Source organism: Mobula hypostoma, chromosome 7 (assembly GCF_963921235.1).
Source record: "Mobula hypostoma chromosome 7, sMobHyp1.1, whole genome shotgun sequence".
Classification (NCBI taxonomy): domain Eukaryota; kingdom Metazoa; phylum Chordata; class Chondrichthyes; order Myliobatiformes; family Myliobatidae; genus Mobula; species Mobula hypostoma.
Window position 1 is genome coordinate 167,020,985 of NC_086103.1, and position 24,993 is coordinate 167,045,977.

The window sequence follows — 24,993 nt, forward strand, 5'->3', positions numbered from 1 at the left end:
ACAGGAAATCTGCAGCGAGCAGAGGTCGAGCCACTTTAGCCAGGATGAAGTCCCATGTGTAACATTGCCCACTGAAGCAGAGCATCGCAAATCGTGGCCCATAAGTCCAGATCCTGCTACCACTGGTGGCCTCCAGTGAGGTTCCATTGCTCTTTGAATTCTCATCAATAGGCGATGCCTGCAGCACATTCACTCGAGCGCACCTGTCACACAGGAAGCATCATCCTGAAAGAGTGTCCGTAATGAAAAGTAAGCATCCTTGGTAGCTGGAATCCATGGTGTTCACAGACCTCTGTTGTCCCGATGCACTAGCACTGTCAAAGCCGCAAGGCAGTCAGCACTTCCTAACGTTTGTACCAAAGCGAGCATGGTAAAAACAAAGACCCGGTGTTGTCTGTTTGGAGGCCTTGCTGACCAGGCTTATTGAGAGAGGGAAAGGAGGAGGAATTATGCATCTCTGCGTGGCTGCTTGTAGACTGGCCACCATCCTATCTAGCTCCCTATAGTCCTTCATGGGTGCATTAGTGAGAGCTATGCAAACTTGATTAAACATTTGTTGCATTAAGAGTTCTTTAAAACTAAAATAAGGATGGTGATTTCCGAGTACGGATAGAATGCAATCCATTAGCTCTGAAGGCCTAGCATTGCCAAGGCTGAGCAAGCAGAGTAACTATTTGGCATGCTCAGATAGTCCAAAAGTTTGTAAAAAAGTTTTCAGCAATCGGTATTTATCGTGTTCAGGCAGGTGTTCAAGCAGACTTACTACTCTCAGCACCATTAAGTTGCTGAGTGGCGCGACCACATAGAAATATTTGGTGTTGTCGGCTGTGATGTCTCACAGCGCGATTTAAGTCTTAGCTTGTACAAACCAAGCAACGGCATTTTGCTCCCAAAACTCTGGCAATTTCAAAGCGACTGTGTTGGCCAATGTTCAATCAATCTGGAATCATCTTAGAGCATTGGGGTCACCAATGCAATGTTTTCACAAATAAAACAACGTGAAGCATTTTATGTTTAAGAAAAACTGTAACAACTCATTTATTTTACTCCAAAACTTGAACACAAAGCATGGTAACCAAATTTCGCATACTTACATCATGACATCAGACCATTCTCTTAAAGTGAACCCCAACTCAACGTTGGTGGTTGTGAATCATGTGTGTTTACACCAATTAATTACCCTACAAAAGAATGTCTTACATGTTGCTTGAGGCATGAAGACTGGTGATGCTCAAGGAAAGAAGACAAGATGACATTTCCATGCTCCATTGAAGCTTTATGCAGTTGGCCCATGACCAAAATCCTCCTAAAGTGCAGGGGGTCACTGTCAGCATCTTTGGATACTTACGGTTAAATTTGCTTCTGCACACTGAAGACATTGTTACCAGCTTCACAGTTCTTCATGAGTGCCAAAAAATTGCACCATCGTAGGTGTGTGGAGACATTGGAGAGGGTGCAGAAGAGGTTTAACAATAAGCCACCTGGATTAGCGGGTATGAGCTATAAGGAGAGGTTGGACAAACTATGGTTGTTTTCTCTGGAGCGTGGGAGGCTAAGGCGAGATTTGATGGAAGATTTTAAGATTATGAGAGGCATAGACAGGTTAGATCATCAGAGTCTTTCCCCAGGTTAAAATGTCCCAGAGGTCATGCATTTAAGGTGAGAGGGTGAGAGGGCAACATTTAAAGGAGATAGGAGATGTGTGGGGCAGGGTTTTTACACAGACAGTGGTAGGTGCCTGTGGGAGTGGAAGGTGCAAATACGATAGTGGTATCTAAGAGGCTGTTAGATGGGTGCACAGATATGCAAAGAATGAAGGGATAGGGATCATGTACAGGCAGATGAGATTCAGTTTAATTTGGCACACTGTGGGCTAAACAGCTTATCCCTATGTCCTATGTTCTGTGAAATTGAACTCCCAGATGAAAGTGCTATTAAGTCTGCTTCCACCACCTTTTGGTTAGTGCCCTGTGGGAAAAAAAAGTCACTATGCCTTCAGCTCCTCTGGTACTTTTACTGATAACCCTGTCCATATCTATATGTTATTGCATCTTATGCCACACCAAATAGTATTCCTTTATTTATTGAATCAAAGGCCTTTTGACCACCTGAATAAATCTCGTGTTAACATTCCCTCTTCTGAGGAGAATAAAACCAGGACAAACAGGGAAATGGTCACAGAGACTGGGGAAGGCAGCTTTAGTTGTAATTGGTCACAGTGGCACCAATATGATGAACTACTGCTGACTTGTCAAAGGTGACCCCTGCCCTTCCAGTTGTGCACTCATTTCTCTGACTCTAGACTAGCAGGAGGGATAGGTTTTTCAGTAAATATATTGTTTGTCCCTCTCCATAGACTAAAGCAGCAATGAAAGACCATAAGACCACAAGACATAGGAACAGAATTGGGCCATTCAGTCCTTCGAGTTTGCTCTTCCATTCAATCATGGCTGATTTGTAAATCCCTCTCAAGTTGCATTTCTGAAATCTAGAGCCATTGAACCAGATTCCGGAACCAGAGTAAAATACATTTAGAGTAACAAAGCAGGTACATCATTGAATGGTGGAGCAAACTGGATAGTTCTGTTCTTATGTCTTATGGACAAGTTTTCAAACCCCTGAGTTCCCTGCCAATTAATCAGGACAGCAAGACCACCACAGCACGCATAGTTTTTTGGCTCAAGTGTTGGTCTGCATTGTTACCAGGATACAAAGAATTGCCAAGCTACATTTGTTGCTAGGCAACTAACTAACACACTGCGGGCTTCCATAGTGGTGTTGAGGTAAAAGTAAGAGCTGTAAGGTGAAAGCAAAGTTATACACTTTGTTGACAGAATTAAGCCAATGCCACTTCATGACACCTGCCACTGGGTAAGGATGGACCATGAAGACTCCGGGCCTGTACTCACTGAAATTCAGAAGATAGAGGGGGAATCTCACTGAAAAGCCTAGATAGGGGAGAAGTGGAGAGGATATTTCCAATAGTAACAGAATCTAAGGCCAAACGGCACAGCCTCAGAATTGAACGATGTCCCTTTAGAACAAAGATGAGGAATTTCTTTAACCAAAGGATGGTGAAAATGTGGAATTCATTGCTAGTGACAGCTGTAGAGGCCAACCCATTGGGTATATTTAAGGGGGAGGTTGCTAGGTTCTTGTATAATAAGGGTACCAAAGGTTATGCGGGGAAGACAGGACAATGGGGTTCAGAGGGAAAATACATCAGCCACACATATTCAACTGGTTAAATTTCCTAATTCTGCTCCAATGTCTATGGTCTTATGCCATTTCTGTGGATGAGATACACAACGGATGTCCGTGTCCAATGAATTCCGTCAGATTACAATTTCTGAGAGTGAAAATGATAGGAAAATAAAGAGATGAGAAGATTGCATTCTGATTTGAGTTTGTGCAATATGTTCTTTATACACACAAAAGCAATAAACTGTAGCTCTGTCTCTATCAGAAGAAGCCTAGTTCATATTCCCTTCCAGAGACACAAACAAAGAAATAAGAAATCTAGACTGCTGCTTCCTAGGCGAAACCAAGGGAATTCTGCATGATCTGTTGCAATGTTTCTCTTCATTTCTAATTACCCTATGAATCAAAGGAGATTGTTCATCCCATCGTGTCTATGCCAGCTTCCATAACAATCCTATCAATTCCATTCTCCCACTCACATCCCTGTAACCTATTCCTTCTCACATGCCCATCAATTATACTCTGATTCTCTTGGTACCCTTTTACAGCGAGGGCAATTTATTGTAGTCAGCAAACAGTATGTCCATAAGACCATGAGACATAGGAGAAGAATTAGGCCATTTGGCCCATCGAGTGTGCTCTATTGCATCATGGCTAATCTATTATCCCTCTCAAACCCATTCTCCTGCCTTCTCCTCTTTGACACCCTTACTCATCAAGAACATATCAACATCCACTTTAAATAAAGCCAACGACATGCCCTCCACAGCTATCTGTGACAAAGAATTCCATCGATTCACCACTGTCTAGCTGAAGAAATTCCTCCTCATCTCTGTTGTAAGTGGACACCCCTCAATTCTGAGGCTGTGCCTTCCCACCTTAGATTTCCCCAGTATAGGAAGCATCCTCTCCACATTCACGGTATCTAGTTTTATACTTTATACTTTATTGTCACCAAACAATTGATACTAGAACGTACAACATCACAGCAATATTTGATTCTGCACTTCCCGCTCCCTGGATTACAAATCGGTAGTAAATATTAAATTTTTAAATTATAAATCATAAATAGAAAATAGAAAAATGGAAAGTAAGGTAGTGCAAAAAAACCGAGAGGCAGGTCCGGATATTTGGAGGGTATGGCCCAGATCCGGGTCAGGATCCATTCAGCAGTCTTATCACAGTTGGAAAGAAGCTGTTCCCAAATCTGGCCGTACGAGTCTTCAAGCTCCTGAGCCTTGTCCCGGAGGGAAGAGGGACGAAAAGTGTGTTGGCTGGGTGGGTGGTGTCCTTGATTATCCTGGCAGCACTGCTCCGACAGCGTGCAATGTAAAGTGAGTCCACGGACGGAAGATTGGTTTGTGTGATGTGCTGTGCCGTGTTCAGGATTTGTTAGGTTTCAATGAGATCCTCTCTGATTCTTCTAAACCTCAGCAATTAAAGGCCCAGAGCCATCAAATGCATCTCATACATTAACCATTTCATTCCCAGGATCATTCTTCTGAAACTCCTTTGGACCATCTCCACTGCCAGCACATCCTTTCTTAGATAAAGGGTCCAAAACCAGAGCACGCAGAGGGAAATGCATGTAATCGTAAGGTAACAACACAGAATCAAGTCCTTCAGCCCAACTTGTCCATGCCAACAAAGCTCCCCATCCAAGCCAGTCCCGTTGACCCATATTTGGTCCGTCACTCTCTGAACCAGGGGTTCCTAACCTGGGGTCTTGCTTAATGGTATTGATCCATGGCATAAAAAAGGTTGGAAAGCCCTGCTTTAAATCTTATCTATCCATGTAACTGTCCAAATATCTTTTAAATCTTGTTATTGTATCCAACTCAACCAGTCTCAGCCTGCTCATTCCACATACAGTGCATACAACCCTCTGCGTGAAGAAGTTGCCTCTCAAGACCCTTTAAAAATTTTTTCCCTCTCATCTTCAACCTATAGCATTTAGTTTTGATTCCCTTTCCCTGGGAAAAGAGACTGTGTGTATTCATATTATTTATGCTCCTCAATAAGGTTATTTCTCAATGCCCTGACCTATGGCCAGGGTGCCAAATGCCTTCTTCAGCATGAAGGGAAAATGCAGACACAAGAGATTCTGCCGATGTTGGAAATTCAGAAGGATCTCAGCGGGCCAGGCCATGTCTTTAGAGGGATTGGATGGAGGATCTCAGCCTGAATCAGGACTGGATGAAGGATCTGAGCCTGAATCAGGTCTGGATGAAGGATCTGAGCCTGTAATGATGACTCTTTATTTCTTTCTATAGATGCTGCCTGACCTGCTGAGTTGCTCCAGCATTTTGGGGAAATACAAACACCTCACAGATAGCACCAGAGGTCAGGATCAAACGTGGATCCCTGGAACTGACAGAAAGCAACACTGTCTTTGCACCATAGCACCACTCCAAAATGTGCTTTGTATCCTGCTTTAGATATAGGATTCAATTGACTTCCACAGAATCAAATTTTGAAGGCAGAGTAAAGTGCCTTTTATACTGCCTAACTGGGACAAATTTCCAGTTTTACTCTCTTCTCTGCAGATCACTCAGAAGTACAAGACTTCCACAACATACATGGTTTTAGCTCAACTGTTATCAACCCATTGTTTCCAAGCTACAACGGTTGCTAAGCTACATTTGTTGCCGAGCAACGACTAATTCCACTGCTGACTCTCTCTCTCAGGTTGACGTAAAGGATCCCAGAGCACATTTCAAAAGTAAAAAGATGAGTTAATCCTCATAATCTGGGCAATAATATTTGCCTTGCTAAACAGCATATACAAGTAAATGACGAGCTGGTCACCATGACATTGTGGAATCTTCCTGTGCAAGTAATGAAAGTTGTGAGGGGGGAATGGAATATTATTAAAGTATTTCATTAGTTCCAGAGTATTTAAATGTCATGTGAAAGGTGCTGTATAAATGCAAATATTTATTTGTATTTAGGGTTTTGTTATAGACAGAATTTTCCCTTCACACACACATAATAACCATTTTATTAGCTACACCCTGCTTGTTAAAGGAAACATCTAATCAATCAATTACCTGGCAGCAACTCAATGCATAAAAGCATGCAGGCATGATAATGAGGTCCAGTTGTTGTTCAGGTCAAACATCAGAACGAGGAAGAAATGTGATCTAAGTAACTTTGACCATGGATTGATTGTTGTAGCCAGATGAGGTGGTTGGAATATCTCAGAAACTGCTGATCTCCTGGGATTTTCCTGCACAACAATCTCTAGAGTTTACAGAGAATGGTGCGTAAAACAAAATACATCCAGTAAGAGGCAATTCCATGTGTGAAAATGACTTGTTAATGAGAGAGGTCAGAGGAGAATGACCAGACTGGTTCAAGATGATGGGAAGGTGACAGTAACTCAAATAATCTCACATTACCGCAGTGATGTGCAGAAGAGCATCTCTGAATGCACAACATGTCGAACCCTGAAGTGAATTGGCTACAACGAAGACCACGAACATACACTCAGAGGCCTCTTTATTAGGTATAGGGGGTTTACAGGGCGAGATAGTAACATATAAAAATCACTAATGCAAAGGCTGTCCCAAGTAAAATGCTGAAGGAACGTAGCGGGTCAGGCAGCATCACTGGGGAATAAACAGTCAATGATTTGGGCCGAGACCCTTCATCAGGTCTGGAAAGTGGGGGGACAGAAGTTAGAAGGTGGGGGAGGGAAGGAGTAAGGAGGAGGATGCAAAGACTGCATAATTTTCTAATCACACTCCTCAGATTAAATTTTTCTAACCAGCTGAGGCTTTAGTGCTGAAGAAGGACTCAATTTGTGCCTTGTGAATCACCAATAAATACCTTATTTTCTTAGTTACCTTCACTTGTCACAACCACGGATTCGGCAGCGCAGTAGATACGGCAATTGCGCTTGTGAATTTGCATGTGTCAGCTAATTACTATTTAATTATGATAGTATTTAACTCCATACTTGTTGTCGCAGTGCTTGTTGAGACTTGGACAGAGCACAGCCACGCTTCGCTGCCTGTTCGCTTTCAGCCTTCCCTGAAAAATTGGATTTTGGAGTCAACTGACTTTGAAGACTAGCGTATTTGTTTAACGTTTAGATTTTCCTTTTAGCTGCAGTGTAGGCTTATTTTCCCGTTTGAGAGTTTTAATTAACGGCCCTGTTTGGCCTAGCGTTTATTGTTTATTTTCCCTTTAACACTGTTCGCAATAAAGTTTGTGAACTAGCGACCTGCTTCGGTGTCTCTCACTCCTCACTTGGGCCATATCCGAACCTGTTAACATCACTATTAAATTCAACTGATGTTTTAATCCAGTGTTTAATTAGTCAGCCTCCGATAGCTATTCAAGATGGAATCATGAAAACAAAGGGGATAACATGCAGTTATAATCCCCCTCCCGCAAAATCATGTGGCAGTGTGGTTCCTAATTTACCTCTTCAATTAAAACATCAAATGCTAAAAATACTCAGCTGGTCAGGAAGGAGAAACAAAATGATCTTATAAGGTAAAACACCCTTCATCAGAATGGGAGAAGTGAGGAAACAGGTTGGCTTAAAGTTATAAACACAAGAAACTCAGGGAAAACTAGTGGAGGGTCTTGGTCCACAAGGTCGACTGTTTATTCCTGTCCGTGGATGCTGTCACCTGCTGAGTTCCTGCAGCATTTTGTTTGTGTGACTTTAGCTTTAAGTTACATTGAGGGTAGGATTAGAGGAATGTCTCTGATCAGAAGAAGCTACGATAACCAAAGGGATTGGTTTTATTTATCTATTTATTTATTTAGTAATACAGCCACTCCAGCACTTTGTGCCATGCCACCCCAGTAACCCCACAATCCCAATTAACTGACCTTAATTACAGGATAATTTACAATTTCCAATTAACTTACCTGATAAGCCTTTGGAGTGTGGAAGGAAACTGAAGCACCTGGGGAAGACCCATGCATTCCAAGAGGAGGACGTACAGAGACCGCAGTCCGGAATTGAACTCCAAACTCTAGAAGGCCCTGAGGCTGTAATGGCATCTGCTGATTTAATAAATTAATGTGTGTGGTTAGAGAGAGAGGTGGATGCAAAGGCTGTGAGATTCAGGTCAGAACTATAATGGAGAAATGAAGTCAAAGGAGAATGTTGGAAATGCTCTGTGGATCCATCCATTTCTCGTACTGAGAAAGTGAGTCACCTCACATTTTTGGCGTTGCTATTCAGTCCTGAATAGTGCAAAGAGCCTACATACTGTAGAACGGTGGTCCCCAACCTCCGGGCGGCAGACCGATACTTCGCCGCGAAGAATGCAGGGGTGCAGCGGTAGTCGGAATGCACCCAGCACATCTTTAAGAAAAAAAGCCAAAATAAACAAGCTAATTAATTAGGTGCCACCCGGCACATAAATGTCGGCCCAGATCAGAGGTGATTCAGGCCGACATTTACGTGCCGAGCGGCACCTAATTAATTAGCTTGATTATTTCGGCTTTTTTCTTAAAGATGTGCTGGGTGCGTTCCGACTACCACTGCACCCCTGCATTCTTCGCGGCGAAGTATCGGTCCGCGGCCCGGAGGTTGGGGACCACTGCTATAGAAGATGAGGTGCTTTACCTATGAGTGGAGGGTAGGCGAATTTACTAAATTTAATAGAATCACAGAATCATGCAATACAGAAATAGACCCTCCAGCACCCCATGCCATGCCGGCTACTAAGCACATGTTCATACTAAACTCAGTTACCAGCACCTGGTCCAGAGCCATCTGGACAGTTTAGTCTAAAGCTGAGGTAGTTTTGGGGCTCGTTCCTTGTGCTAAGCTAAGACCATGACTGCCAACTGAACGGAATATCAAATATCCAGTTGTATTCTTGGAAGAAGCCATCAGTCATCAGTGTCTCACTTACTCTAAAGCTCCCGAAAATTGATCAGCAGTGCGCTCTTGCCGTAGCTGATAATGGATGCTTGCTGCTCATAAAGCAGCAGCTGGATTGCTGGCGGAATGAACATCGTTCAATACAGGTCATTGTACTCATACTGAGAGATGTTTTGTACCTGTGCGAGGTGTCACAGTTGGAATCCCCACAAAACTGATGGCACTTGCACACTTCCAGAACAAAACTGTGCCTGCTGCAACAGCAATATCATTGTACAGCTCTGCTCATATTACAGAACATGCAACAAATCTTTTACAGGAAGTAAGATCAAATAAAATTTGACTGAGTTACGTATGGAGCAACGTCTGTGAGGTTTTAAGGAGTGTCTTAAAGAAGGAAGAAAGAAAATGATTTAAGGAAGGAATTCCTAAGCTTAAGACAGCCGTAAACGTGGCTGTCATTGGTGGAGTGATTACATTTCAGGATAATCAGTAGAAAAGGTAGTAGTACTAGTGCGTTCATTCAAGAGTGATGTTCTAAATGGTTGGTGGCTCCTTCAGTGGCTGTAGAGGCCAATCTGTGATCCACATAAAGTGGATCCCCTTAATGGAGAACACCTGTGTGTGACTTTGTTTAACATGGCGAGGCTGATACCTGGACAGCCAGCACATGGTCCTTGATGTACAGTGTCCAGTGACATGCTAACTTGGGGACCCCTCAGAGCTGCAGCCTTCCCCTACCTTCACTGCCAGTGTGAAGTATCACCATCTTCCACCAGCTGCCCTCTTTGAGGCCTTGGTTGGGTCGCTCTTTATTTGGAGCCTCCCCTTTGACCTCACTGCCACGGGTGACCCTACCAGGAGCTGAGCAGAAGATGACTAAACTCCAGACAACATTGTTCTCCAGATCTCGGGAATTCACAAAGCTCTCCGCTACGACAAAGTGATGATCCTCGGGGAATAGTCGGAAAGGAAAGAGGGCGTTCAGGTGTTTTGTAGGAATGAGGGTATGATTGGAGCTGAAAACAGAGGGGACATTTCAAAACCGAGGAGCTGCTTGGGTGAAAGCCAGCTGGTACCGTTAAACAGGGCCTAGGACGCACGCAGTTGAGACTTAGATGACTGCAAACTCCCAATGAATAAGACAAGCACAGCCAGTTGGGGTGTGGGCAAATGTTCCCCAGCCTGGAGATAACAAGGAATAAAGGATGTGTGGTGGAATTATTTTGAAAATCACAGCAAATAATTCTCACTGCACCTCCTACGTCCTGATTATGGAATCTGACAGATGTGTTCTCCAAAGCTAAGACCAACAGACCAGAAAGTTAAACATTTGTTGTTATTATGCACTTACATGTGGTTGGGTTTTCCTTTGAATATAATATTTTCTTGCTATTAGAATCTTGGATGGAAATGAAATTCTTCTTCAGTCTTCACTAATTTCTCAGTTGCCAATACTAAAAATTAATTTGCGTGACTTTGTAAGGGAGTATCTTACATATTTTATTTGGAATCTGAATTCTATTTGACAAGTGATCAGTCCATTAAGGGGCAATTGTAAAATGGATTGTGACTGTTCTTCACATTAATTTGCATCGTCGTCTTCTTCCCTTTTTACTAAACAGGTATCACGACAGTACTAACAATGACAACACTCAGCAGCATAGCAAGAAAGTCACTACCAAAGGTCTCCTACGTCACTGCCATGGACCTGTTTGTCACCGTGTGCTTTTTGTTTGTCTTTGCGGCATTGATGGAGTATGCTGCCCTGAATTACTATACGTGCTGCAGGAAGCCTGCGTGTACGAGAAAGAAAAGAACAGTAAGTTTGCCTTCAATTATTTATGGAAATTAAGCATGTTTTCAGAGTGATACAACCTAGAAACAGGCCCTTCAGCCCAGTGAGACTATGCTAGCCACCAAGCACACAGTTCTATACAAATACTATACTGACTTTCTCTATTTTCTTTCCACCAACTATTGCCAGATTCTGCCACTCAAATTCAAATTCAAAATCAAGTTCAAGTTTAACAATCATGCAACCATACATGAATACAGCTGAACAATTCCCCTCGGGCCAAGGAGCAAAGGGAGGGAACGTCGACTCAGACCATGAGAGGCCTGCGTCGGGCATTTTCATGCCTTACAAGGCGCAGATTGGAACTGTGTGGGGCGCCACTCCTCACACAGACTAGAGCGATGTGTGATTAAGTGCCTTGCTCAAGGGCACAAAGACGCTGCCACAGCTGAGGCTCGAACTAGTGACCTTGAGGTAACTGGGCAAATGCCTTATCCACTTGGCCAGGTGCTTCACACAAGGTGCAAAACATACACAGAACAAACAAAATAGCAGGAAAAAAGACATAGTCACGCAAAAAAATAACATATATACAGTATAGCTCAAGTCCCTGAGCGACATGCCCCGCAATCTGATGGTACAGTTCCCGGCAGTGTGCAATAAACATAGACATGCACTCCAGCCTGCCATTCCACCAATCGTACACTGGAGGGCAGCACCGACAGAATGCATTTGTCCTCTGCGTGCATTTGTAATGACCAGATAACCTGCCATCATTAAGGATCCTGACCACCAGGGACATGCCCTCTTCTCTTTGCAATCATCAGTGAGGAGGTACATTCAACATCTGAAGATTCACATTCAACATTTTAGGAACAGCCACCTCCCCTATACCATCTGATTTATGAACAATCCATAAACTCACTAATCCTATTTTGCATTTTTTGTAAATGTCTTATTGTAACTTATATCTTTTTTATTTCTCGCACTGTACTGCTGCAATAAAAGAGCAAATTTCATGACATATGTCAGTGATAACAAACTTGGTTTTGATTCATCCGGTACATCTGTGGCATGGAGGAGAAAATTAGAACTTCTGAAGGAAATTCACATAGTCACGGAGAGAATGTGCAAACTCCACCCAGTCGGGATCAGACGTCAGGATTGAACCACGTTTGCTGGTGGAGTGAGGCAGCAATTCGCAAGCTATGTTGCTGCACCATCCATAAGATATCAATGGGCCAAATGGCCTAATTCTGCTCCTATATCTTACAGTCTTACAGACATTTCATAGAAACATAGAAACATAGAAACATAGAAAATAGGTGCAGGAGTAGGCCATTCGGCCCTTCGAGCCTGCACCGCCATTTATTATGATCATGGCTGATCATCCAACTCAGAACCCTGCCCCAGCCTTCCCTCCATACCCCCTGACCCCCGCAGCCACAAGGGCCATATCTAACTCCCTCTTAAATATAGCCAATGAACTGGCCTCAACAGTTTGCTGTGGCAGAGAATTCCACAGATTCACCACTCTCTGTGTGAAGAAGTTTTTCCTAATCTCAGTCCTAAAAGGCTTCCCTTCTATCCTCAAACTGTGGCCCCTCGTTCTGAACTGCCCCAACATCGGGAACAATCTTCCTGCATCTAGCCTGTCCAATCCCTTTAGGATCTTATACGTTTCAATCAGATCCCCCCTCAATCTTCTAAATTCTGACGAGTACAAGCCCAGTTCATCCAGTTTTTCTTCATATGAAAGTCCTGCCATCCCAGGAATCAATCTGGTGAACCTTCTTTGTACTCCCTCTATGGCAAAGATGTCTTTCCTCAAATTAGGGGACCAAAACTGCACACAATACTCAAGGTGTGGTCTCACCAAGGCCTTGTACAACTGCAGTAGTACCTCCCTGCTCCTGTACTCGAATCCTCTCGCTATAAATGCCAGCATACCATTCGCCTTTTTCACCGCCTGCTGTACCTGCATGCCCACTTTCAATGACTGGTGTATAATGACACCCAGGTCTCGTTGCACCTCCCCTTTTCCTAATCGGCCACCATTCAGATAATAATCTGTTTTCCTATTTTTGCCACCAAAGTGGATAACTTCACATTTATCCACATTAAATTGCATCTGCCATGAGTTTGCCCACTCACCCAACCTATCCAAGTCACCCTGCAACCTCTTAGCATCCTCCTCACTGCTAACACTGCCACCCAGCTTCGTGTCATCCGCAAACTTGGAGATGCTGCATTTAATTCCCTCATCCAAGTCATTAATATATATTGTAAACAACTGGGGTCCCAGCACTGAGCCTTCCGGTACCCCACTAGTCACCGCCTGCCATTCTGAAAAAGTCCCGTTTATTCCCACTCTTTGCTTCCTGTCTGCTAACCAATTCTCCACCCACACCAATACCTTACCCCCAGTACCGTGTGCTTTAAGTTTGCACACTAATCTCCTGTGTGGGACCTTGTCAAAAGCCTTTTGAAAATCCAAATATACCACATCCACTGGTTCTCCCCTATCCACTCTACTAGTTACATCCTCAAAAAATTCTATGAGATTCGTCAGACATGATTTTCCTTTCACAAATCCATGCTGACTTTGTCCGATCATTTCACCACTTTCCAAATGTGCTGTTATCACATCCTTGATAACTGACTCCAGCAGTTTCCCCACCACCGACGTTAGGCTAACCGGTCTATAATTCCCCGGTTTCTCTCTCCCTCCTTTTTTAAAAAGTGGAGTTACATTAGCCACCCTCCAATCCTCAGGAACTAGTCCAGAATCTAACGAGTTTTGAAAAATTATCACTAATGCATCCACTTGGCTTTAGACTGTATTTCAACATAAACAAAACAGAAGCACTTCCAATCACACTGGGCTGGTTCCTGCATCTGCAGCCCCTGCACACCTCTACTTACCTGGGCCAGATGTTGAGGGCAAAACCTCACTGGACCTCTGCATCACGGACTCCAGAACATGAAGCAAAATCTGCAGATGCTGAAAGTCTGAAACAAAGAGAAAAATGCTGACAATAGCCAGTAGAACTGGAGATGTTCTGTTTGACCTGACTTTCTTTCTCTGCACAGATGCTGCCTGATCTGCTGAGTGTTTACAGCATTTTCTGCTTTTGTCATGAATTTCAGCAATATGATCTGAGGAGGCTGGTGCACTTTCTCAGGAGGCTAGTGTACTTTATATTTGTATGATAAGGCTGGAACAAGTTTCGAAGTTGCATTTTAATTTCAAAGTTTCCCTAAAATAACATTTTTGCTTCCTATTCATTTAAGCGTAATGCTGTTACAGGGCCAGCAATCAGTGGTTGAGGTTCAATTCCCGCTGCTCTCTGAAAAGATCACCCCGTGACCATGTGGATTTCCTCTGTGTTCTCTGGTTTCCTCCCACATTCCAAAGAAGTTGTGGCCATGCTATTTTGGCAGAGGAAGCATGGTGACCCCAGCACAACCTCAGATTGTGTTGGTTGCTGATGAAAAACGTTGCCTTTCACTGTATTTTTGATGTACATGTGACAAATAAAGCTAATCTTTATAAATGTTTAGTTGAATCTTGCCATTGGCTTCAAACGAGGTTTGAGTTTATTATTTAGCGTTCCTCCTTCAGCAATTTGTAAGGCAAAAGTGCATGAGCTTTGTGGACAATTAAGGGCATGGAAATGCAATCTGGGCAGAACTTTTAACGCAATACCTAAGGTGCATCCACACTGTCAGAGGTGCAGTATTTCAGATGAAATGCCAAAGCAATGAGATGTCTTCAGTCTTCCTGTAAGGATTCCAGAACATAATTGAAAGAGGCACGGGAGAGTCACAGCTTTTATCTTCAAGTCATCATTATTCAAGTAGATTTTCTCTCCACTTATCTCATTAGTTTTGCAGAGCCCGATACTGACTGCTTGCATTCCAATAGCAATGACACTAGTTGAATTCTTCCAGATTCCAATAGCAACTACATTAGCTGAAGTAATATGCAGAAAATGCTGGAGGAGTTCAGCAGGCCAGGCTGCATCAATGGAAGAGAGTAAACAGTCAACATTTTTGGGTGAGACCTTTCATCAAGACTGGAAAAAAAAGGATGAGAGGTCAGAGTAAGAATGTGGGGAGGAAGAAGTACAAGGTTGCTGGTGGTAGGTGAAACCAGGAGAGGGGGAAGAGCTGGGAAGTCGATTGGTGAAAGAGGTAAAGAGGGAATCTGATAGAAGAAGGTATAGCACCATGGAAGAAAGGAAGGAGGAGGAGCACCAGAGGGAGGTGATGGGCAGGTAAGGAAATAAGGTGAGAGAGGGAAATGGGAATGGGCAATGGTGAAGGAGGCGGAGGAGGGGTGTTGCAATTACCGGAAGTTCGAGAAATTGATATTCATGCCAACAAGTTGGGGGCTACCCAGATGAAATATAAAGTGTTGCTCTTCCAACCTGAGTTTGGCCTCATCACAGCGGTCGAGGAGGCCTTGGACTGACACCTCAGAATAGGAATGGCAAATAGAATTGAAATCCCATTGCAATTAGTAGAGCATTCATTTCAGTAATCTCTGCAAATCAGTAGTATGAAACTTTTCCTAAGTACTCTGCCTTCAAAAGAAAGAAAGAAAAGCTTTATTAATCACATGTACTTGGAAATATACAGTGAAATATGTTGTTTGCGTCAAATCAGATCGGTGTAGGTTGTGCTGGGCAGCCTGCTGGTACCAATATAGTATGCCTACAACTCATTAACACTAATCATACATCTTTTGGAATGTGGGAGGAAAGCAGAGCACCCTGAAGAAACCCACTTGGTCATAGGGAGAATGTACAAACTCCTTGCAGACAATGGCAGAAACCGAACTCCACTTGTGCTGTAAAGCAATTGTGCTAAACGTGATGCTACTGTGCAGACCAACCTCCCCCATGCTACCGTACCGCCACCCGCAAGACATTAATGGGTGGTTTCTCTTGACATTAACTTAGGTTTTTCTGGATAATCTCTGCCATTAACATTTAGCTGATGAATCACCACCGTAAGCTTTTACCAAAATTTAAGAGAGACTTAGTTCTCTTAAACCATCCATAAAAACTCACTGAACAGACATGAAAATAAAAATGTTAGGATTACTTTAAAGCTTCAGCACTGACCTGAAATCATTGTCTTGTGATTATCTAAATTGAATGCTAATGTCAAAAACGTATTACTCAGTCCTGAATTATCAACTGTATTCATGTTAACAATAGTTTAATGTCAGCTGCCCTTGTGTTTAGTATTATGACTAAGAAATTCATCCGTAGTTAACAGTAAACAGGAGACACAGAGACTGTAGATGATGGAATCTGCAGCAACAAACAATCTGCTGGAGGAATTCAGTTGGTTGAGCAGCGCCTGTAACTGGAAAGAAATTGTAAATGTTTTATGTCAAAACTGAGATATGGTGAAAAACTTCACTGAGCATGCCATCGATATAGATCATCCTACACATAAGAGTGAAGAGTTGAAATGGCTAGCGTAGAGAGGAGAAGGGGGAGGGGTGGCAATGAAAGGTTCCAGGGTAGTTGGTGGACTGAGGAGTAAACAGTAATGTTTATCTTTATGAAGATCAAAAACAAAATTGCAAAGACTGGAAATATGAGTTAAAAGCAGAAAATGTGGGAAACACTCAGCAGGTCAGCAGTGTCTGTGGAAAGAGAAGAGGCAATTAACATTTCTGGTCCAGGATACTTGGTCAAAAATGAGAAAGAGAGAACAGCAGGTTAGTTTTCAGTGAGAGAGAAGGTGGGTGAGTGACAGGTAGATTTCTGATAAGGTGTAACCCAAATGGTTTAATAGGAGCAGTTCGAAGTACATATTGCTCACTTTACTCTGAGATGTGTTGTTGATGGTGAAGCTATAGGACAGGTTTCCTGTCTTGCCCATGTCCTCAATTCAATGGCATGAAATGAGGTGGAAATTCATTGACTACTGTATATCACACATAGTAGGACTCCTTCCTAAGACTATAATTGTGTTGGTGCCTTATGCCGAAAGCACAGCAAAAGATACCAGCATGGATTCCAGCATCTTCCAGGTCAAAACACTACACGCTTCAAACAAAACCTTCCACTCTTATCCCAGTTCTGAGAAAAGATTGCTGACCCAACATGTTCACTGGTAATGAGTTTATTATTGTTACTTGTACTGAGATACATGGGTTTCCTCCAGGTGCTCCAGTTTCCTCCCACATTCCAAAGGCATACCAGTTAATTGGTCACCCGGGTGTAACCGGACTGCTTGGGCTCATTATACTGGAAAGGCCTGTTACTATGCTGTGTCACCAAAACAAAAAAAAACAGTAAGATGCAAGCATCATTATGAAGCAGGCTGTGATGCCAAAAGTTTATCTTTAATGGTTCACCTCCGAATACGACTTGACTGGCTTTGAGTTCTTCAGAACACTTTGTTTTTGTTTCAGGCTCAAATATCTGTAATTTAATTTATTTTCCATGCATTTCAAACTTATGAATAGAATAGTGTCCATTGGTTGCCACTGCTGAAGAGTTGTCAGAATGCAGACCATTCATTGATATCGAACTCAAAGAAGTATCATTTGGAAAGTGTTATACCGCAGTGTACTCATAAGCAAATATAAACCTTAGCAGCATAACATAGACTGGTGTCACCCTAATGCACGCAGTAATGCAACCAATGCAACCATGTCCGCTCCCTACCTCTGTATCGCTTCGTCAACCACGTTACCTATCCGTGTTCTCAAATTGCTCTTCTCACCTGTGCAAAACTATGGTGAGAAGGATTCCGGGTGATTTATGAAATTCAAAACAAAACTGCAGATGCTGGAAGTGAGAAGCATGGAGGAACAACTGGAGAAACTTCTGAAATTCCTGCTTCGCTGCCGCTGGTACTGTGTGATCGAGAATCTCCGGAGGGGAAAGCCCCAAATCCTCGGCTTTGCCTATTGCCTGTTGCTGGGGCCGGAGTCGAAGTGCTCAACAGAGATGGTGCTCTGTGCTCGGTGTCGGAGGGCTGGTCGGAGGCTCGAAGTTTTCGGACGGACTCAGAGTTGGACTGTGGTCAGGTGCTTCCAGGGTGCTGCATCGGCAAGTTTGCGGCGCTGGAGATTCATGGCAGGAAGAGGGTTTCTCTGCCTTCTACCGTCTGCGTGAGATGATGGGACTTCCAAGAGACTTTGAGCCTTTTTTTTATTGTGCCCATGGTCTGTTCTTTATCAAATCATGGTATTGCTTTGCACTGTTGTAACTGTATGTTATATTATATGGTTTTTGTCAGTTTTTTAGTCCTGGTTTGTCTTGTGTTTCTGTGATATCATTCTGGAGGAATATTGTATCATTTCTTAATGCATGCATTACTAAATGACAATAAAAGAGGACTGCGTGTCCTCATAATCTAATCTAATCTGATGTAAAACAAATTACCGGAAATAGTAGAAGGCGCGCAGCATCCGTGGGAAGGGAATTAAACGATGACCAAGTGTATTTGATCTGAAACATTAACTCTTTCTCTTTCTACATGTGTTGTCCATCCTGCTGACCATTTCCAGCGGTTTGGTTCTTATTGTAGGATGTTCTACATGGTTCAGTGCCGTAGGCTTAGAGTCATAGATTGTTTTGCCCACCATCTGCATTGCATTCCGGCCATTTTCTCGTTTGTCCACGTTAGTTCTGTATCCTTTTTTGCCTTATCTATTTAATGGCCTGTCTAAAAACCACATAAATATAATATTTGTATCTGACTCCACCACCCTCGCCTGGCAGCATGTTCCAGGTATCAACCATCCTCAGATATAGAAACATAGAAACATAGAAACATAGAAAATAGGTGCAGGAGTAGGCCATTCGGCCCTTCGAGCCTGCACCGCCATTTATTATGATCATGGCTGATCATCCAACTCAGAACCCAGCCTTCCCTCCATACCCCCTGACCCCTGTAGCCACAAGGGCCATATCTAACTCCCTCTTAAACATAGCCAATGAACTGGCCTCAACAGTTTGCTGTGGCAGAGAATTCCACAGATTCACCACTCTCTGTGTGAAGAAGTTTTTCCTAATCTCGGTCCTAAAAGGCTTCCCCTCTATCCTCAAACTGTGACCCCTCGTTCTGGACCTCCCCAACATCGGGAACAATCTTCCCGCATCTAGCCTGTCCAATCCCTTTAGGATCTTATACGTTTCAATCAGATCCCCCCTCAATCTTCTAAATTCCAACGAGTACAAGCCCAGTTCATCCAGTCTTTCTTCATATGAAAGACCTGCCATCCCAGGAATCAATCTGGTGAACCTTCTTTGTACTCCCTCTATGGCAAAGATGTCTTTCCTCAGATTAGGGGACCAAAACTGCACACAATACTCCAGGTGTGGTCTCACCAAGGCCTTGTACAACTGCAGTAGTACCTCCCTGCTCCTGTACTCGAATCCTCTCGCTATAAATGCCAGCATACCGTTCGCCTTTTTCACCGCCTGCTGTACCTGCATGCCCACTTTCAATGACTGGTGTATAATGACACCCAGGTCTCGTTGCACCTCCCCTTTTCCTAATCGGCCACCATTCAGATAATAATCTGTTTTCCTATTTTTGCCACCAAAGTGGATAACTTCACATTTATCCACATTAAATTGCATCTGCCATGAGTTTGCCCACTCACCCAACCTATCCAAGTCACCCTGCATCCTCTTAGCATCCTCCTCACTGCTAACACTGCCACCCAGCTTCGTGTCATCCGCAAACTTGGAGATGCTGCATTTAATTCCCTCATCCAAGTCATTAATATATATTGTAAACAACTGGGGTCCCAGCACTGAGCCTTGCGGTACCCCACTAGTCACCACCTGCCATTCTGAAAAGGTCCCGTTTATTCCCACTCTTTGCTTCCTGTCTGCTAACCAATTCTCCACCCACACCAATACCTTACCCCCAATACCGTGTGCTTTAAGTTTGCACACTAATTTCCTGTGTGGGACCTTGTCAAAAGCCTTTTGAAAATCCAAATATACCACATCCACTGGTTCTCCCCTATCCACTCTACTAGTTACATCCTCAAAAAATTCTATGAGATTCGTCAGACATGATTTTCCTTTCACAAATCCATCCTGACTTTGTCCGATCATTTCACCGCTTTCCAAATGTGCTGTTATCACATCCTTGATAACTGACTCCAGCAGTTTCCCCACCACCGACGTTAGGCTAACCGGCCTATAATTCCCCGGTTTCTCTCTCCCTCCTTTTTTAAAAAGTGGGGTTACATTAGCCACCCTCCAATCCTCAGGAACTAGTCCAGAATCTAACAAGTTTTGAAAAATTATCACTAATGCATCCACTATTTCTTGGGCTACTTCCTTAAGCACTCTGGGATGCAGACCATCTGGCCCTGGGGATTTATCTGCCTTCAATCCCTTCAATTTACCTAACACCACTTCCCTACTAACATGTATTTCACTCAGTTCCTCCATCTCACTGGACCCTCTGTCCCTTACTATTTCTGGAAGATTATTTATGTCCTCCTTAGTGAAGACAGAACCAAAGTAATTATTCAATTGGTCTGCCATGTCCTTGCTCCCCATAATCAATTCACCTGTTTCTGTCTGCAGGGGACCTACATTTGTCTTTATCAGTCTTTTCCTTTTTACATATCTATAAAAGCTTTTACAGTCCGTTTTTATGTTCTCTGCCAGTTTTCTCTCATAATCTTTTTTCCCCTTCCTAATTAAGCCCTTTGTCCTCCTCTGCTGAACTCTGAATTTCTCCCAGTCCTCAGGTGAGCCACTTTCTCTGGCTAATTTGTATGCTACTTCTTTGGAATTGATACTATCCCTAATTTATCTTGTCAGCCACGGGTGCACTATCTTCCTTGATTTATTCTTTTGCCAAACTGGGATGAACAATTGTTGTAGTTCATCCATGCAACCTTTAAATGCTAGCCATTGCATATCCACCGTCAATCCTTTAAGTGTCATTTGCCAGTCTATCTTAGCTAATTCACGTCTCATACCTTCAAAGTTACCCCTCTTTAAGTTCAGAACCTTTGTTTCTGAATTAACTATGTCACTCTCCATGTTAATGAAGAATTCCACCATATTATGGTCACTCTTACCCAAGGGGCCTCTCACGACAAGATCGCTAATTAACCCTTCCTCATTGCTCAAAACCCAGTCCAGAATAGCCTGCTCTCTAGTTGGTTCCTCGACATGTTGGTTCAAAAAACCATCCCGCATACATTCCAAGAAATCCTCTTCCTCAGCACCTTTACCAATTTGGTTCACCCAATCTACATGTAGATTGAAGTCACCCATTATAACTGCTGTTCCTTTATTGCACACATTTCCAATTTCCTGTTTAATACCATCTCCGACCTCACTACTACTGTTAGGTGGCCTGTACACAACTCCCACCAGCGTCTTCTGCCCCTTAGTGTTACGCAGCTCTACCCATATCGATTCCACATCTTCCCGGCTTATGTCCTTCCTTTCTATTGCGTTAATCTCTTTTTTAACCAGCAACGCCACCCCACCTCCCCTTCCTTCATGTCTATCCCTCCTGAATATTGAATATCCCTGAACGTTGAGCTCCCATCCCTGGTCACCCTGGAGCCATGTCTCTGTGATCCCAACTATATCATAATCATTAATAACAATCTGCACTTTCAATTCATCCACCTTATTACGAATGCTCCTTGCATTGACACATAAAGCCTTCAGGCGCTCTTTTACAACTCTCTTAGCCCTTCTTAATGCTTGCCCTGGATTTGTCGGCCTGCCACTTTTACTTTTCTCCTTTGTACTTTTTGCTTCTACGCTCACTTTACACCCCTCTGTCTCTCTGCACTGGTTCCCATCCCTCTGTTGTGAACTAACCTCCTCTCGCCTAGCCTCTTTAATTTGATTCCCACCCCCCAACCATTCTAGTTTAAAGTCACCTCAGTAGCCCCCGCTAATCTCCCTGCCAGGATATTGGTCCCCCTAGGATTCAAGTGTAACCCGTCCTTTTTGTACAGGTCACGCCTGCACCAATAGAGGTCCCAATGATCCAAAAACTTGAATCCCTGCCCCCTGCTCCAATCCCTCAGCCACGCATTTATCCTCCACCTCATCGCATTCCTACTCTCACTGTCGCGTGGCACAGGCAGTAATCCCGAGATTACTACCTTTGCGGTCCTTTTTCTCAACTCCCTTCCTAGCTCCCTATATTCTTCTTTCAGGACCTCATCCCTTTTCCTACCTATGTCATTGGTACCTATATGTACCACGACCTCTGGCTCCTCACCCTCCCACTTCAGGATATCTTGGACACGATCAGAAATATCCCGGACCCTGGCACCAGGGAGGCAAACTACCATCCAGGTCTCTGGACTGCGTCCACAGAATCGCCTATCTGACCCCCTTACTATTGAGTCCCCTATCACAACTGCCCTCCTCTTCCTTGCCCTACCCTTCTGAGCTACAGGGCCAGACTCTGTGCCGGAGGCAGGGCCACTGTCACTTCCCCCGGGTAAGCTGTCCCCTCCAACAGTACTCAAACAGGAGTACCTGTTGTTAAGGGGCACAGCCACCGGGGTACTCCCCATCACCTGCCTTTTCCCCTTCCCCCTCCTAACCGTGACCCACTTGTCTGCCTCCCGTAGCCCCGGCGTGACCACCTGCCTTCCACTCCTCTCTATCACCTCCTCGCTCTCCCTGACCAGACGAAGGTCATCGAGCTGCAGCTCCAGTTCCGTAACGCGGTCCCTTAGGAGCTGCATCTCGATGCACTTGGCGCAGATGTAGACGTCCGGGAGGCTTGGAGACTCCAGGGCCTCCCACATCCGACACTGAGAACAGCAAACTGCCCTCACAGTCATAATGCCCCTCTCCTCAAATAGCAACAGAAAATGAATGTCAAACCTTCCTCGCCTCGCCTGCTTCCGCCTAAGCCCGGTGAGCCGAAGCCCTTAAGTCTTCACTCTGCTCCCGGCTCACTCCGCCGCCCGCAAACTACGCTGCCCGCTCTATGAGGCTCTGTTCCTTTTAAATCTGCCGCGCTGCACTGCCCGACGTCACACGCCTGCGCAGTCCCGCTTCTCAGAAAGCCGTTGGAGAAAAAAAATAAGGAAAATTTCAAAAATCTCTTTCTCGGCACTCCCACTCAGACTCCCAGACTCCTTCTTCGAATCAAACCCGAAGCAGGATGTCTGCCCTTTTAAATCTGCCGCGCTGCACTGCCCGACGTCACACGCCTGCGCAGTCCCGCCTCTCAGAAAGCCGTCTCCAACAAGAGAGGCTCTAACCATCGGCCCCTGACATTCAGTGGCATCACTATCACTGAATCCCCTACTATCAACATACAGGGTTGCCATTGACAGGAAACTGAACTAGTCTAGCCACATAAACACTGTGGCTACCAGAGCAGGTCAAAGGCCTGGAATCCTGTGGCGTGTAACTCACCTCCTGACTCCCCAAAGCCTGTCCACCATCTACAAGGCTCAGGTCAGGAGTGTAATGGAATACTCGCCAGTCACCTGGATGAGTGCAGCTCCATCAACACTCAAGAAGGTTGACACCATTCAGTACAAGGCAGCCCACTTTGCTGGTACCCCTTCCACAAGCATCCAATCCCTCCACCATCGATGAACAGTTGCAGCAGAGTGTACTGTCCACAAGACACACTGCAACAACACACCAAAGTTCCTAAGGCAGCACCTTACAGAGCCATGACCACCACCATCTAGAAGAACAAGAACTGCAGATACCTGGGAACACCACCACTTGGAAATCCCCCTCCAAGTCACTCACCATCATGATTTGGAAACATAGTCATAGTCATACTTTATTGACCCCGAGGGAAATTGGTGTTCATTACAGTTGCACCATAAATAATTAAATAGTAATAAAACCATAAATAATTAAATAGTAATATGTAAATTATGCCAGGAAATAAGTCCAGGACCAGCCTATTGGCTCAGGGTATCTGACCCTCCAAGGGAGGAGTTGTAAAGTTTGATGGCCACAGGCAGGAATGACTTCCTCTGACGCTCTGTGTTGCATCTCGGAGGAATGAGTCTCTGGCTGAATGTACTCCTGTGCCCAACCAGTACATTATGTAGTGGATGGGAGACATCGACCAAGATGGCATGCAACTTAGAGGGCATCCTCTTTTCAGACACCACCGTGAGAGAGTCCAGTTCCATCCCCACAACATCACTGGCATTATGAATGAGTTTGTTGATCCTGTTGGTGTCTGCTACCCTCAGCCTGCTGCCCAGCACACAACAGCAAACGTGACAGCACTGGCCACCACAGACTCGTAGAACATCCTCAGCATCGTCCGGCAGATGTTAAAGGACCTCAGTCTCCTCAGGAAATAGAGACGGCTCTGACCTTTCTTGTAGACAGCCTCAGTGTTCTTTGACCAATCCAGTTTATTATCAATTTGTATCCCCAGGTATTTGTAATTCTCCACCATGTCCACACTGACCCACTGGATGGAAACAGGGGTCACCGGTACATTAGCTCTCCTCAGGTCTACCACCAGCTCCTTAGTCTTTTTCACATATCACATTTCACATATCGCCATTCCTTCATTGTCACTGGGAAAATAATCATGGAATTTCCTCCCTAACACCACTGGGTGTACCTACACCTCAGGGACTGCAGTGGTCCAAGAAGGCAGCTCATCACCACCTTCACAAGGGAAGCTAGGGATGGGCAATAAATGCCGGCTTAGCTGGTGATGCTCACATCCTGTGAATGAATGAATGAATGAATGAATAAATAAATAAATAAATAAATAAACTTGCCCTTCAGATCCCTTTTAAACCTCCTACTTCTCACCTGAAAACTACATGCACTTGTGTTTGACATCCCTACCACGGGAAATGCTTCTGTCTGTGCCGGTGGTGCAGTGCCCAGACTTCGGAGCGAGAGGAACGGGCTCGAATCTGGCCAGCTCCTTGCATGAATTCCACCCTGTACTGGGTTGGGTGTTGAGCTAGCAACAGCCTCATAAAACAGACAAATGTTAAAGGAACGGCAAGGTTGCTGCCCAATGTGGCACGTAGGTGCGGGGAAGAACTTTACCTTTTACCCACGCTTCTGCAAGATGGCGTCAAAGTGTAGCGACTCTGGAAGCTGTTGCTTACAGATTCACTCATTAGATCGATTTTTCTCTG

The 24,993-nt window shown here is 44.2% G+C and overlaps 1 protein-coding gene across 1 annotated transcript in view; it reads left to right on the plus strand.

Moving 5' to 3' along the window:
- LOC134349733 (gamma-aminobutyric acid receptor subunit gamma-3) overlaps nucleotides 1-24,993 on the plus strand; it is a 771,468-nt gene that overhangs the window by 729,770 nt on the left and 16,705 nt on the right. Inside the window, exon 8 of the mRNA XM_063054505.1 lies at nucleotides 10,681-10,877. Within this exon, the coding sequence (XP_062910575.1) occupies nucleotides 10,681-10,877 (197 nt within the window). The remainder of the gene's footprint in view (nucleotides 1-10,680; nucleotides 10,878-24,993) is intronic.